At 37.3% G+C, this 15727-nt stretch overlaps 1 protein-coding gene across 3 annotated transcripts in view; it reads left to right on the plus strand.

Moving 5' to 3' along the window:
• The first annotated feature begins 1094 nt into the window (after positions 1–1094).
• Positions 1095–15727, plus strand: part of tut7 (terminal uridylyl transferase 7) — a 29965-nt gene continuing 15332 nt past the window's right edge. For 2 of the 3 annotated variants that reach the window (XM_088910313.1, XM_088910315.1), the window contains exons 1-19: positions 1095–1160; positions 2436–2967; positions 4338–4501; positions 4898–5014; positions 5946–6123; positions 7022–7110; positions 7278–7329; positions 7416–7485; positions 7826–7952; positions 8052–8171; positions 8712–8846; positions 9494–9674; positions 10833–11944; positions 12133–12283; positions 13418–13504; positions 13640–13740; positions 14900–14957; positions 15151–15254; positions 15336–15425. In XM_088910313.1, coding sequence (XP_088766439.1) covers positions 2454–2967; positions 4338–4501; positions 4898–5014; positions 5946–6123; positions 7022–7110; positions 7278–7329; positions 7416–7485; positions 7826–7952; positions 8052–8171; positions 8712–8846; positions 9494–9674; positions 10833–11944; positions 12133–12283; positions 13418–13504; positions 13640–13740; positions 14900–14957; positions 15151–15254; positions 15336–15425 — 3450 coding nt within the window. In that variant the 5' untranslated portion in view covers positions 1095–1160; positions 2436–2453. Of the gene's footprint in view, positions 1161–2435; positions 2968–3830; positions 3943–4337; positions 4502–4897; positions 5015–5945; positions 6124–7021; positions 7111–7277; positions 7330–7415; positions 7486–7825; positions 7953–8051; positions 8172–8711; positions 8847–9493; positions 9675–10832; positions 11945–12132; positions 12284–13417; positions 13505–13639; positions 13741–14899; positions 14958–15150; positions 15255–15335; positions 15426–15727 lie in introns of those variants that run through there. The other variant, XM_088910314.1, reaches the window with a different exon arrangement.

Here is a 15727-nt window from a genome sequence, read left to right on the forward strand (position 1 = left end):
GGAACTAAGGGAGTCTGGGCCTGGTCTCTACTGATGGGATGTAGATGGGAGATAAGGCATAATGGGGTTGCTACTGTGCGTCCAGTAGGAGGCACTCTTCTGTCGGGACAAAAACAAAATACCCCAGTAAGGTGCTTAAGGGACACCCTTGTTGTGGCACCTTTCGGATGTGACGTTAACTGAGGGGTCCTGTTTACTTGGTCATTGAAGGTCCTTTAAACCAGTGTATCCTGTCAAAATCATACATTGGGCTTGTAAAAAATCCCAAAGGCCCCCCATAATTCAATTCGCGAAGCTCTGCGACGCGTCTGACTTCGAAATAATTGTTCTCCTTCTAGTAAAAAAAAAGGGGGCTTGAAGATTCTTTGCGGTGAAAAGCGCCATGTGTCTTACATCACCTCCCTCTCTCCAGCTGGAACACTTTGTAAATCGGTTTTGTTAATACAGTGCCAGAAAATGTTACAAGCAAAAACTAATAAAATAAATAAGGTGAAATGGGGCAGCCTCCTGCATCGCTTGAAGCTGACGGTGAACCAGAACATATCATACCAGACCTTGAATGCCTGGGGCGGAGCAGAAAGAAACGGAAGTGATGTCTAATGTACTGCTATAACTTCTCTAAACCCGGAGAGCAGCGATAGTGTCTTGGTTTGCAGTACAAAACCGCATAGCTTTTAACAAGGTCAACAAATCTACTCCCGAGCAATCGCTGGAAATGCCGTTGAATCTCTGTGCTAGATATTTAAACACACAGGAATATATATGTTAAGTTCTTGCAATAGCGCCACTATTATGATAAGCCAATGCTTTCTTACAATGGATAGGGATGGTCTGGGGATCACTCTCTTAATGTTGATGGTAGGGATTCCCCACTCCCTGTAAAGGCTTTGAGTGGAGCGTCAAGAAAAGAGCTATATAAGTTTAAGGAATTATTATTATTATTGTTATTGTTATTATTATTATACCTCGGCAGGTCTTGTCTAGATTGGAAACAAAGGCAAAGACTGCAGTGGGTCGAAAATACACGAAACATAACGACGATTACCGAATCGAGGAAGCCATATTGGATATTTATGTGGTTTTGTCACAGATACAACAATTGTACCATACCTCGGCGGAAATAAGAAAGAGCAGCATGTACCCTTATTGAGAGGCTGTGGGTCAGTTATTGTTTGTTTCTCTTTAGAATTGTGGCCGTATGTTATTTTTTGTCTTACGTCTTGAAACTCCTTTGTGCAGATTTAAAATCTGTTTTAAATGAGCCTGTTGTTGTGTTCGGGGCTATGTGTGATAATGCTTTAGGAAAATAGTTCCAAATCATAGCTGGGTTCCTCGGTGAAAAGCCTCGCTTTATTTATGTTATTGTTACATAGAAGTTATTATTTGACTATGTTATGATTTGAAAATGACTTTGCACCCGTTATTATAAAGAAGCTCGTGAACAGACGTATCCCACGAACTATCATGTTGCTAGCTGCCCTGATAAATAAAAAACACGAAGACGCACTAGTGACAACAATTATTGGTTAAACAGGCTTTACGTTGATTGTTGGAATATTTATTGGAAGGTTACCCATCCACGGTTTTATTCTAAGATTTAATAATCGATTTAAAAATCTATTGTACAACTATGCTACCGAAGACTGAAAAAATAAAGTAATTAGTAGACAAACGGGTTCAGAGTCTGGTCGTCTCTCATTAACACTTGGGATATGTGTATTTGTCCTGCGTAACAACATTCTTACCAGCACCCATTTTAAATTAGGGCCAGTAGTCTTTATCGTCATTAAGTGTAATTTTAATATACAAAGAAGCCACTGTACATAACTGGATTTTTAAATTATGTACAGAAAACTAATAAAAACCATAAACGATGCCGTATACGTTTATTTTGTCCAAAACTATAATTTTTTAAACTTTAAACTTTAAATTTAATTCTGTTAATATTGAAATAAATCCTGGGCAATAATCTGTAGCGTGACAATTTAAGGAGCAAGTAGGCCCAATTCTCTTTACGTCTTACGTTTTTTTTTAATCATTGCATTCTAATTTTTGCGTGTTTTAGGATAGGTAGCATACCCTAACATTATGGATACTTTTAAGCCATCTTGACAATTGGAGCTGTAAGATAACTAACATATTAACGATGTTAACGAATATCGAGAAGAACAAAGAATAGCACAAGCACAATTTCCATATTGCACACAGACTTCACTGATTTCTTAGTTGGGTATGTACTGAAGATTTAAGAAATTGATTGCATTGTCTTATTAATAGTCGAAGTATATAAAAATTGATTATAAGATAACCCCCATTTGCACTTCAGAAACGAATTAAGTTTGTTCTCCAACAGGGAAATAAGATGCTAGGCCTGTGGCAAAGTGCTTAAGTATATTTGTGTTCACATTTAACCTGGTTTCTTTCTGAACCTGTAGGCTTGACTTGAAGAACAAATGGAAGACTCGGGCAGATCATCCTATTCGAAACATGACAGGAAAGGGAAAGCAGCAGATGACTCTGATTCATGGAGGAGCTCCTTGCATGCAGACTGTCTAGACTATGGAAGAGGCCTCAGCAGTATGCCAGACAAGGGGGCTCACAAGAAGAGGGCCACACCTGGGAGCTTTGGCAGTAGTCCTAGGAAAGGAGGACAAGGTCTCCTGAGCACCAGCCCTGCCGGGTTTAAGAAGACGGGTCAGAGCCCTGGACAGAGAATGAATGACGAGTTGAGAGATGGGTTCCGAAAGTTCCCCAGCCAAGAAGACCACCGCATAAGAGATGAAAACTGGCGCGAGAGACATCTCGGCTCCGATTCAGGCCGCCGGAGGAAGGATTCTTTCCAGGAGGCTAGCGAGGATGTGAGCAGGCAGGCTGAGGATGTCAGCAGAGGACACAGCAATAATAGGAGGCAGCTCCAAAAAAAACCAGCCACTGACGAATCTGCCGGATCAGTGGTACAGACTCTGGGTAAGGCTGCAGAGATGATTGCATTCAATGACTAGGAAATGCTGCTGTAACTACGGTTTTGCCCATGAAATACATATAAGATCCAGGTGGATATGCCTAATTCATCTGAACAACCTTAAGGACTGCGTTTTTGCAGTATAGCGGTGGTCAGTGCAACTGCTTGCAGGGCTCAAGTTGGCAAGTAAACACTGCTTTGTCCCCTTAAACACATTTTCTCGGTCATGCTGTATTCCTAGGTTCACATTTAAAAAGCATTGAAACTGACCGGTACCACTTAAAATGAAAAGTCTTATTAAGTCAGGTTCTTTGTAACGTAAGATGCGTTGCTGTTTCAGCTGGTTTCAGTTCATAAAGCTCAGCATCATAAACTCTGTGTACCACACTGTCCATTTTTATCAAATTTGTGTGGTGATTAGGTCATTCTTTCCTACTGCACAACCTGTGAGTAAGCAAACTTGGTCGGCAAACACAGAAAAGTGGTCACTAATACCTGTGCAAGAATAGACAAAATCACAGTTGTAGAAATCATGAATATTGGAGTTTTACTGTCTGTATTCATAGTAGATCTTTTTAAGGTAGCAGACCCTGTAGCATTAAAACTTTCTGCCTGCTATAGGCCCTTCATTAAGCATTTGCTGGGACAATGTGGGGAAAACAGATATGATTTCACATCTGAAATATCCTAATATAGTTTCTTTCTACTAATGGCTCTGAAAAAAGGCCTGATAAAAAAATTGTTTCATCTGTGCATAACACATTTTAATAGATTGTAAAATGCTTGGTACCAAAATGGACAGAGGAAATGTAGAAATATGTTTTGATAAGATATTTTCACAGGGAAGGGAAGAGGAAACCACTTTTAAATATAAACCTTGTGCTTGGTTGAAGTTGGTCACAAAGCAAATTTCATGATCACGATTACGAATTTGTTGTGACTTAATAGTGACATGCAGAAAAAATGGGCTCCTCTACAAGGTAAAGAAGAAAGTTACCACTATTCTGCATTATATTAATAAGAATTAGTTCTTACTAAAAGCTCACAGAATTTCTGGAGGTGACGATGAATGAGTAGTTGCTGTATTTGACTCATTCACAGCAGGACGTCTATTTTAGAGTGCACAGCCAGTCCTTGGTTAGTGGGCAACATTTGTGCTAGTAACTCATCTGCAGTCAAAAACTGTACTGGAAATTTTGTTCATTTATCTTTAAATAACCATGTAAAAGTGGTTAATACTTAATTTAAATACCAAAATTTCCTGGCATAATTGGTATTGAAAGAGGAGGAATAATAGTGAAATTAATGACATTGCTTTCACTGTGCATTTAAAATCTGTTAGATAATCATTGCAGAATGTGTCTGTAATTAAAAGCTAATAAACTAAAAGTCAAAGCAAGGAGGAGGAATCACATGGACAGGGATGAAGACAGGGATGTGCCTGTTATTGATGAATCTGCCTTGTCAGAAAAAGAGCTCTTGGGACTAATCCAGGCAGAGGAAAGACTAAAGAGAGAGGACATTTTCAGACTGAAAAAGGTAAATGCTTGTCATTTCTGATCATTTCTCTAATATTAAAATGTGGTGAATATTTTTAGGTGTCTATATCCCAATTTATGCTTGTACCATCTCTTCCATGAGACTCATCCATGTTCTTTGGCTCAGTTCCCAGTGGTTTGAGCTCTGAGAGAGTTTGTGTCCACTTCCTGTTCATTCACTATTAATCCCCGTTTAAGTTAAAATGAGATGACTCATCTCTAGGTAACTTAAGGAAAAATTCATTTCTAAATCCTACAGAACAAACCCGTAGAATGTGGAAAAATACACAAGATGTAAAGCCTGTTGAAGTGTTAAATATATTATTTGTAGTCTAGTATACATTTAAGTAACTTTCACTGTTACTGTTGTGCATAAATATAACATTTTTTCTTCCAGCAATCTCACAGCTGTCCAGATTCAAAGTATATCTGCATGCTGTGTGATGTTTTGATTTATTCAATATCTTCAGCACATAAGCATATTAAAGAAAAGTGGCATAAGAAGAAAGCAAAGGTAATGTACTGTACAAAGCTCATAATATTTACATTAATCATATGTTAGCCATGTATTTTACTTTTGCTCCCTCCCAAGTTAAGGAGTGTTTATCAGGAGATGTTTATTTTATTCTGTTTTCAGGAACTGTTATTTTAATGCTCTGTAACCCTATTATAAAGCATAGTTGCTTTCAGAAACATAGTATTTTTATTAAATATGTTTCAGCTGTTGGGTTTTATCAGTTTGAGACATGATAATACTTAAATGGGGTTCTTGTTTTGGTATCATCTTTTTGTCATGTGCAAGGTAAGACTTGCAATAACATAAAAACGTGGGCCATGTTGATTTACCAGTCTTAGTTATGACTGGAAATGCCTGTTTTAATGCAGGACTTTCTGTGGTTTTGATGGGGCTCACTACTGCAGTGAGAGCATTATGAGCAGTCAGGTTTCATGACATGATGATTGGGTTCACCATATTGGAAAAGGGTTCTGGACATTTCATGTGACTGAGGGAATGGTTAAACCTATTTACAGATTGTGCTGAAGTGAGCCTTTGAAATGGGAGAAAATGAAACATTATATAAAATGAGAATTTGCAATGTGTTACATTTTATAAAATGGCAGCATCTTACTACCTCTCCCAAGGCAGTATGCATGCATTTATAATTATTCTTAATAATGATCCTCAGCTTTGTGCTTGGTCATGGTTTACAATATCAAATTTTTAAGATGATATGACTTGCTAACATGGATTACACATACAAGTGTGTTGGTACAATTCTGCTAACAGCTGCTACTTTTTTTAGTTATCCTCAGTAATACATTGTGTAGAAAGTATTTAAATAGAAACATGCCCCCTGAAGACCTTTGGTTTAAAAATATTGAATACACCTAGTAAAAGCATTCATATCTGTATTCAGACTTTAAATATGCATTATAATTTCCAGGAAAAGCAAGAAGATGCGATGCTTACAGCTTTACCTCCACCAAATCCATCTCAGGTGAAAGCTATTGGCTCTGCCATCGACAAGATTGTGCAAGAGCATGGTTTAAGTGATGATGACATAACAATAAGGCAACAAATTGTGGAGTGCATGCAGGAAACAATCCAATCTGCTTTACCTGGTAGGTATGAGCTGGTCTGTACTGTCATCTTCCAATATAAATCAAACCATTAGTAACTGTCATTTGAGATGCTTTTGAGTTACTTTTTTTCTAGTAGAAAATGTGTTTTTTTTTCTCTTGCTGTTCAAGGGACTATGTATTAGCAGCACCTCTGGCACTGGAGAGCCCTGATTTAGCAGGTTTTGTAGGTTGCAAATAAATCAGCAATTTCTGAAGTGTTGGAACAATTTCATTGTGATCAGCAGGCGATTTAATAAAGCATTCGGAGATCACTTGGGACCAAATTCCAAGTATTCTTCAGCCCTGAAAGACTAAATTGAATTTTCTTAATACAACTTGATTTGTTCATCAATAATTAATAGGTGCCTCTTTAGAAACATGAGGTTTATAAGACAAAGTACAGGCTTTACAGGACCAGGGTTGGAGACCCCTCGCATAGACTCTTGAAATTAAAGGATATATATAATTTATATAATTAAAGGAAATATAATAATTAGGTTTTCGATTGCATGTTGCATGTGTAGTAGTGTTATTTAACTGAAATAACATACTCCATTCCTAAAACATTCAGGGACTGTTTGGATCATTGAAGCACAGTGTCAAAATTAAAATGGCATAGAGGAGCACAGCATTTCTTATATGTTATGTAAAATTGAAGAGGGTGTCAATTAATTGGCTTCACTAAATGTATACAGGTTTGTAAAGTAGTATATTGTTTTCTCACATTACTTATTTTTGACTTCACCGTACAGTGCGTGTAATGGACCAGACCGTTCTAAAATAGACATCTTATATTGCTTTTCTTCTGTGTGCTATTCTAATTTGCTGTGAGCTACTGATGTAGTTAAGTTATGCATTCTTTTGAATCGGACTGTGTCTTTTCTGCTTGCTTTGATAGATTGTTCACTCAGATTGTATGGATCCTCTTGCACAAGATTTGGTTTCAAAGATTCTGATGTCAACATTGACATACAGTTCCCAGCACATGTAAGTTGTTTCTTGCCACTTTTGTGGAAAATATTTATTTTCAGACCTGAGAGGCATATTCGGTTTTTCTTAAGTCAGGTATCAGATTGTGCAGTGAATACCCCAGGAGCATATTGTTTCTATGGCCATATGTTTTCTTATTCATTAATGTTTTATTCTGTTTACAGATGCATCAACCTGATGTATTACTGCTGGTTCAGGAGAGCCTTAAAAATAGTCGTAAGTTTAAAAGTAATTAAAGAAAATGTAACAGAGAAAAAACACAATTCTGTCAGGTTTTAGTAAATTTACTTTCTTGTTTTCAGCTTCCTATATTGACCTTGAGGCCCACTTTCATACCAGGGTCCCAGTAGTGGTGTGCAGGGAGAAGCAAAGGTTTGAGATCTTGTCTTTTGAAGCTGTTGACCAAAAACTCAGATATCTTTTTAATCATTGTCCTTGTAAATTCTTTAAATGTTTTTATGTGGTGTCATTGTGAAATGCAGTTTGGCCTTCTTCTGGGGAAACATGAAATCCTTTAGACTTCTTTTTCTGCTGGTAGCATCCTTTTAATCACATAATCCAGTGTCGCAATAAGACTTTGAATTCGATCCTGAAATACCTGAAGAGTGTGTTGTCAAAACTATAACAAGATGTTTTTGTTGCCAGATGGTGCTTTTCTGGGGGCACTAACAATTCCCACTCAGTGCACAACCCTTTCTTTCTGCCATCACAGTGGTCTCCTTTGTAAGGTGAGCGCAGGCAACGACAGTGCGTGCCAGACCACAGCACTCCTGGCAGCTCTGGCCAAACGGGAACCCTGTCTTGCTCCTCTTGCGATGACCTTCAGACGCTGGGCGAAGGTAAAATCAATAACTGCGTGCAACATCAGAAAATGGGACGCCATGAGTGTTAGACCTCTTTCGGCTGTGCTAAAGCAAGAAAAATGTCCCCCATGACAGATCTGCCATATTGACCAGCCTGACGAGGGAGGGTTGCCTCCTTATGCCTTTGCCTTGATGGTCATCTACTTCCTGCAGCAGCGGAAGGAGCCTGTGCTCCCAGTGTACCTGGGTTCATGGGTAAGAGCTTTTGCTCCTTGACAGTGTTTGTTCCACTAGTTATCATCTCTCAAGCATTTCCTGTTCCTTTTAAGGCTGTGCGCCTGGGGGATGCGTCACGTACAGATATGTAATGATGCTGTCATGGGAAAACAGTGCTAACAAAACCTTTCCGAGATGGTAGTGCTTTATGGACAAAAATAAAAAAAATATTCTGAGAACTTTTATTAAAACTGATTACCTTTACTTATTTTCTTTAGTCAGAACATAGAGAAGTTCTGTCAAGTACTTATTCAATTAAATGGCAAAGAAATAATGCTCAACTATATTTAAGGAAGACTTGTATGGAATTTCAATTTTATTACAACAGTAAAGGATGCCTAATTTTAAATGAACTGCCTAGCTTTCATTAAATAAGGGAAAGCCTTAGTTTTAACCTTTTCTTGGTCCTTATTTTTTGTGCTTTATTTATGATAGTTAAAAAAAATTCTAAAGTTGTAATAAACCATGGAGGACTACACTCTTAAACTTTGAACTTTGAACTCTTCCTTACATTTTCAGATTGAAGGATTTTCCCTGAAAAACCTTGTAGATTTCAGGCTTACTGGTGTGGAAGATGGTCACGTTCTGTGGGAGTATAGCCCATCCCCGGAAGAGTCCAAAACCACTTCTAAGGAGTTTGTCAAGAAGGGCATGGTAAGCTTATACAATAGAGCAACGATAATACAATAGAGCAGCCATGTAAGATACAAAGGACATACTGTGATATCCTGTTTCAAAGATAACCTTTAGCATTTTTTCGCTTTCAACTATCCATTTTAAGATTTTGAAAAATAGAATATGTATTTTATGTAACTATATTGACATATCTTTACCACAGTGTATGATAATCAAGATAAAAATTAAGCTGTTTCAAAAATGTCTCCATAAAATCCTGAAGGTTGAGTGTGTGGTAATACAGTGAGGAGAAGGAGAGCCTTCTTGCTTTAAAATAAACAGCCTTGAAATAGACATGGGATTGACACTAATACATCAATACCCGCTTTTGTTAACATGGTAGAATTCTTTTTTTTTCTTTTGTATTACTGTTATTAACATTTTAATTGGATTTTTCTGTTTCTTATATATTGTAAAGGTGCTATATAAAGTAGATGATTATTGTTCTCATCAAGAATATTGTTCACTGTTATTTTTCTTCATTACAAGCATTGAGAGAGAACATGTTAGGAGAACAGCTCAGCATGGCCATATCCTAGCATATTAAAGAGACAAAACTAAAACGCCCATTCAGGTTTTTGCTAGAAAACTGTTCTTTTTGCTTATTTAATTGTTTTTCCGTGAAGGGCTTGCTGACGTTTGACTCGAAACACCGGTGTGAAGTCACTGTTGGGCAGCTGTGGGTGGAAATGCTGCGCTTCTATTTACTGGATTTCCCGATGACCGATCACGTCATTTGCATTCGTGTAAAGCAGCTCCTCACACGAGAATCAAAGGACTGGCCTAAGAAGAGGATTGCCATAGAAGGTTAAATGAATAAAAATTTAATTCATTCTTTCCTCTGCAACAGTAATGAGTTATTTCAGAAGGTGGGATGTGACTTTTTATCCAAATAATTTCTCAGGAATGAAAACCAGAAGATCCCATGACCCTTAGTTACAGGGGTTGCCCATAATTTAAAAGCCTTTAAACCTGCAACCTAGTCTCCTTACGCTTTCCTCATTGACCCTTGATGCATGCAAAAATATCTGAATATTGAGATAGAGAGCAAACAAATGTTTTCCAGGTGCTTTATTGCAACATTACCAAATTAAAGTACATCTCCTTATGTTATTTAGATGTTATCTCTAGAAATTACACCTACATATCATGTATTCCATCTTTAATGGTGTATTACTATCAGAGAGGTCGATAGTGTACGATTTTATAGTGAATTATAGGAAATCATGAAAAGGTTTGCCTGAACATGATCTGACTCAAACCAAACTGCCTTCTATAGAATGCAGCATACATCCTTCTTTGGATACAGACCTTACATGATGTGGCCCAGTTGCAGTGCTATTGGTCTCATAATGACCAACATTACATTTGACTTATTTTTTACTAGCTATCAGTTTTGAGACTTCATAGCATGTTTGAGTTCATGCCATTAATTTGGGTACTCATTCAATAATATCATATTATAATAGATATAATAATAGACATGTTAATTGTTCATTTTCTGCTTGGAAGAATTCCATTTAAACTCATTTTGGAGATCAAAGCAGTGGAGGCAAGGGAGGACAGAAACAACAGTTACTTTTATGTGAATCAGTTTGTATTATTTTTGTTAAATTGTCAAAAACAGAACTAAATAAGAACAAAATAGTATAATTCAGGAACATTCTTCCTCCCAGGTTTCCATCTTAAGCACCTGTAGACAAAAAATGGACAACAGCAAGGTGATAACAGACAGTCTGTCAACTGCTGCACTTCCAGCCCCTTCCACGCACTGGCACCTTGAGTCTGAGGAGTGGAGAGCTCCATATTAACACGATTCAGATAGAAGTGGGTCCATTGAAGTCAGAGGAGGGAAGCTTTCTTTGGCTTGAAGAATATGGCAATTAATATTGTTATGCATTTGGTTTTATTTAGTATCGGTTGACCGTTGCTCACATGGGTTGATGTATTTTCTTTTAAATATAGATCCCTACTCCGTGAAGAGGAATGTGGCAAGGACTCTCAACAGTCAGCTTGTATACGAGTACATCCTGCACTGCTTAAAAACAACCTACAAATACTTTGCTTCGCCACTGAAACGGCACATAAAACCCAACAAGCAAAATCAGAAGCAAATTGTGGATCAAGGCACTGTAGCGCTACTTAGAGAAGGGAAAGAGACTGTGCCACCAGTTGTGAATGAAGTGCAGTCAGAGTGGGACACCTCTGTTAGTTGTAGTATGAATGTGAATCTTGAAATCTGTTCCCCTAAAGAAAGCATCACTGTAGGATTTCCCGGAAGAGCAAACGGTAACGATGGTTTAACAGAAGAAGAAGCTGTGTACATTGAAAGAGGAAGTGGTGCTTTTCAGGAGGATTCAGATTGCATCATTGAAGAGATTGTAATGGAAGAGCCTGATGGTTATAAGCCTAGTTCTGGCGATACAGAAAGTGGAAATGAAGAGGAAGAACAGAGACGGGAAGATGGAAAGTTATACTCTTCAGATGCTGAACAACTCTTTGGGGAGGAGGGGAACGCTGTAGATTCCACTACTTTGCCTTGCTTTTCCAGAGAATTGGAAATTGAGACTGAGAGCTATTCAGATTCAGAAGGGCGCCCAGTTATGGGGACAGTGGATAGTGATGACTTTGGTTTTGATGAGACAGCAAAGCCAGGCAGAGAGAATGAAGATGCAGACAGCAGTGAGGAGCTGGCAGAGTCATTAGGCAAGATGACAGTAGCCCAAAAGAAGCATGATTTTGGTAGCAATAACTCAGATGAAGACAATGATGAAATATGTCACAGATCTCACTTAGACAGCCTTACTACAGAAAATGAACTGGATAATTTATATACTGCTTCTGGGGAGGAAGCCCTCTCAGATGATGAGGGAGGGCAAAGTGCTCATGAGTCTGCTGAGGTTCACAGTGCCCCGGAAAAAATAGTTGATGACACCGGGGCAAATCGCAAATCTTTTTTGGATGATCCTATTCACCAAAAAGCTCCAGAAGAGCCTTTGGAAAGCTGCACAGCTGATCAAGCCCAGCAAGATGAACTGAGCTATGAGTTCAGCAAACTAATGTTTACGAAGGGCAAGGTAAAAGTATTTCAATTATCTACTTGCGTTCACTTCATTTCGGCCAAGAAGTTAATGATCATCTTAATTTAGTTATTTCTATTAAGTGTCCGGGGTTAATGGCATTTACATGGGGATGTTATTAGAAAATGTCTTTCTTAAAAGTTCTACTGTGCACTTTAAGAAAATAACTAGAACATTGTTTGAAGTCACCCACAGTTGTGTGCAGTCTGTGTAAACACGAAGGACACCTGAAACGCGACTGTCCTGAAGACTTCAAGAGGGTTGAACTCGATTCTTTACCTCCAATGACACCGAAGTTCCTTAAAATACTCCATCAAGTTTGCATGCAGTGTTACAGTAAGTTTCCAAATGATTTTCAATCAGAAGTCTAAAGGTAATTATTTCTTTAAACTTAGTGTTACTAGCTTGCTTCTTTAAGAAGCTTAGGGTCAGTGTTTATCCTGTCATAGAAACATCACAATTGTTTGATATGCGAACATGACCAACATGAGCGCGCGTGCACACACACTCACACACACATCTAATAAATATAATAAAAACTTAATTTGATATAGCACCTGTAAATGTGGCTTCTCAGAGCGCTTTACAGAATGACAACAGGAGCAACAATTAAAAAACAATAAAAAAGCGCCATTTCAGTGAGAGGGGTGAGCCTGTTTAGTCGAGCAAAGCAGATGTGAATTCATTTTTCGAGCTTTGATACAATTCACGACAGGGTCTAACAGATTTTAAATCGTCATGCATTTTCTTGACGGCAAAGGTCTCGCGGTGGATGTTGCAATGCGTCCATTAATTTCTGGAGCAACCTCTCTAATTTTAATTCTTCAAAAATAGTGTGGGGCTTACCTGCTTTAGCAATCCACAAGCTTGCAATTTTCCCCGTTTCCATTTCAGGAGTCTGTCTCAGAAATTAAAAGAAGTTATTTCACGCGCATGGGAGCGAAACAAAGAGACGCTCTGTTTATTTTTCTCAAATTAAGCTAGAACAGTTCTTAAATATTTTTCTGTTATCTATCACGCTTTCCTGTGCTCACGAGATTGCCAGCGTTCGTAGCACACATTTCTATGCTTTCCTGTGCTTACAACATTGTCCCAAAATCACACACATTCTCCTACCTCCCAATTTGCTGGAGATAACTTTTTTAAATACAATTGGCCGCTTTCGTTCTTAGCACGCATTCCTATAGAATGGAATAGAATTACACTGTAGCTCTTGTGTGCACTCAGGTGTTAGCGCGCGCTGTATCGTAGTACGTGGGCTGTGTATTCAACACATATTAAAATGGAAAATATGAAAACCCGTCCCGAATTTTTCAGTTCACACAACAAAGTTCCAGGGTCATATGGCGTACCAGTGGTACGCATACCACAGTTTGAGAACCACTGGCTTAGAAAGTACACTCCACATTCTTTAGTATTCCTTTTTTGTTTAACATCTCTGGACTACTTAGTTCCTATTCTGTCCCACAGATGATTTCTCCCCAGACGTGATTGAGGAGAAAGTTCGTGAGCACATTTTGCAGGACCTGGAAAAGTTTGTCAGGATGCAGTTTCCAGGTGAAACGCCTCTTCTTTAAAGCTAATGAAACAGCATTGTGTGTATAAAGTGAGCATATTCGGTGTGAATTGAATTCAATGTAAACAGCATCTTTTAACGGTCTTCACTTCTGCGTTTCTGCTTTGTTCTTGTAGGAGCTAAGTTAAGTTTATTTGGTTCATCTAAAAATGGGTTTGGGTTCAAACAAAGTGATCTTGACATCTGCTTAACCTTTGAAGGAAAGGAAACCGCAGAGGTAAATGCAATTTTTTGTTGCTTGTACGTTAAGTGTCTTTACCATGGCTTGTGTATAGCAGCTTGCTTTCTAAGTGTGAACCATAGAGCCAATAGAAGAGCATGTTCATGTTGTGATGGCTTGTTTTTACTGACGGCTGGAGAAATTCCAAACACACTTAGTTTTTTTTTTACCTTACAGTAATACAGTAATACTATAATTTTTACCTTAAAGTAATGTAAAGTTTGGCATTTGCTCAGTAGCCTAAAAACACTTGGTGAAATGTGCAGTAAATTAGTAGAGGAATTCGCTGCAGTAAAGCAGGGAATATTTAGACGTTATCAGATGTCATTTTTTTCTATCTACTCAGTTAATACATATCTGTATATATATATATGCTGTTAAAACTAAATGTGTATAGAACTATATATAAACTATATTGTATACCGTAATGTATACAAAACATTATGCAACAGAATAGTGAATAATATTGGAATTTTTATTGTGCAGCAAATCCATTATAAAATGAAAAAAATATTAAAAGTAAGGATTATTGTACCCTATTGTAAAGAACTAGCTGTACATAAAAAATAGTGAATATGAGCTCTTTATTAAAATTAAACAAAAAAATTAGACTGTATATATCAGCTGATCAGTAGTAAAGTGTTATAGCAATACAAAGTTTTTGTTACATTTTTAAGATTTTCAGACACTTGCTCGTGATTTCTTTGCAGTTTTTTATTTTTTCATATTTATTTTACGAGCAGTCTGTGATGTATTACACGAAAAATATTAAGATACTGTATGCTGTTGTTTGATTTAAAGTTAAAATAAGGGGATAAACATCCTTTCTTCTGAGATTGTAATGTAATATTACAACAATGTTACAAAATCCAGTGGTTATCTTAAATTTTGAATGCCTAGTGAAATATTTAAACTTTATTTATATCTCAATACTAGAACATACTATAAACTTAAATATTTCTAGCTGCTAGTAGTGGCTAATGAGACATTCTCTAACAAAATCTGTGAAAGAAAGTTCTGTTTGAACCCAGAAATTAAAAACGATACAATATCTAGACCCATAGTACGCGCTGAGATTGCTCATCATTATGCATTTTAGAATTGCTTCTGACAATAAATATTATGAAATGAAACCATGTCAACATCTTTTATTCAGGGGCTGGACTGCATTGGAATAATTGAGAGCTTAGCCAAATATCTGAAGAAACATTCAGGTACATGATTTTTAGTGTGTGTACATTGGGATATGTGTCAGTTTTGGGGGAAGACATTAAATTTGAATTTAACATTTGTAGTTCTTAACCATTGTAATTTTACTAGACAGCACTAGCAAATATGTCTGGAAGAAACAGTAAAACATTTAAAAAGCAAAGAAACATGCTGTGTTCTATTTTTGTGAAACTGCAGGTCTGCGAAATATACTGCCTATTACAACAGCCAAAGTCCCAATTGTCAAATTCTTCCATTTGAAAACTGGTCTGGAAGGAGACATTAGTTTGTATAACACATTGGTAAGTGATGCTTGGTGAACATTTTCTCAATTATTTATTATGTGGTGTAAGGAACATGTTGATAATAGTGACTTTTTTTAGGCTCTGCATAACACGAGACTACTTGCATGTTATGCAGCTATAGATGCAAGAGTGAAATACCTGTGCTACACCATGAAGGTATTTGCAAAGGTAAGTGGAGTTTCACTTTAGTTGATACTTTTAAACAGTTTAAATTTCCATTTTTCATGGTTGCATATGAACTATCTGAAGAGATTACAGAGTAAATGTGAACTAAGGGTCAGTAAAAATTTTGGATTTATTCATATCTATCTGTATAATTTTGAATGTAATAGCTCTAGTTACTTTCTGCAAAAAAGTGGATCACATTACATTCAACGAGTAACGAGTGTTATTACTACTACTACATCATAAATTACCTTGATAGGGACACAAATAAAATTATAAGTAACCTAACCCTAAAAACTGATCAC

This window comes from Atractosteus spatula, chromosome 3, assembly GCF_055471065.1.
Source record: "Atractosteus spatula isolate fAtrSpa1 chromosome 3, fAtrSpa1.hap1, whole genome shotgun sequence".
NCBI lineage: Eukaryota > Metazoa > Chordata > Actinopteri > Semionotiformes > Lepisosteidae > Atractosteus > Atractosteus spatula.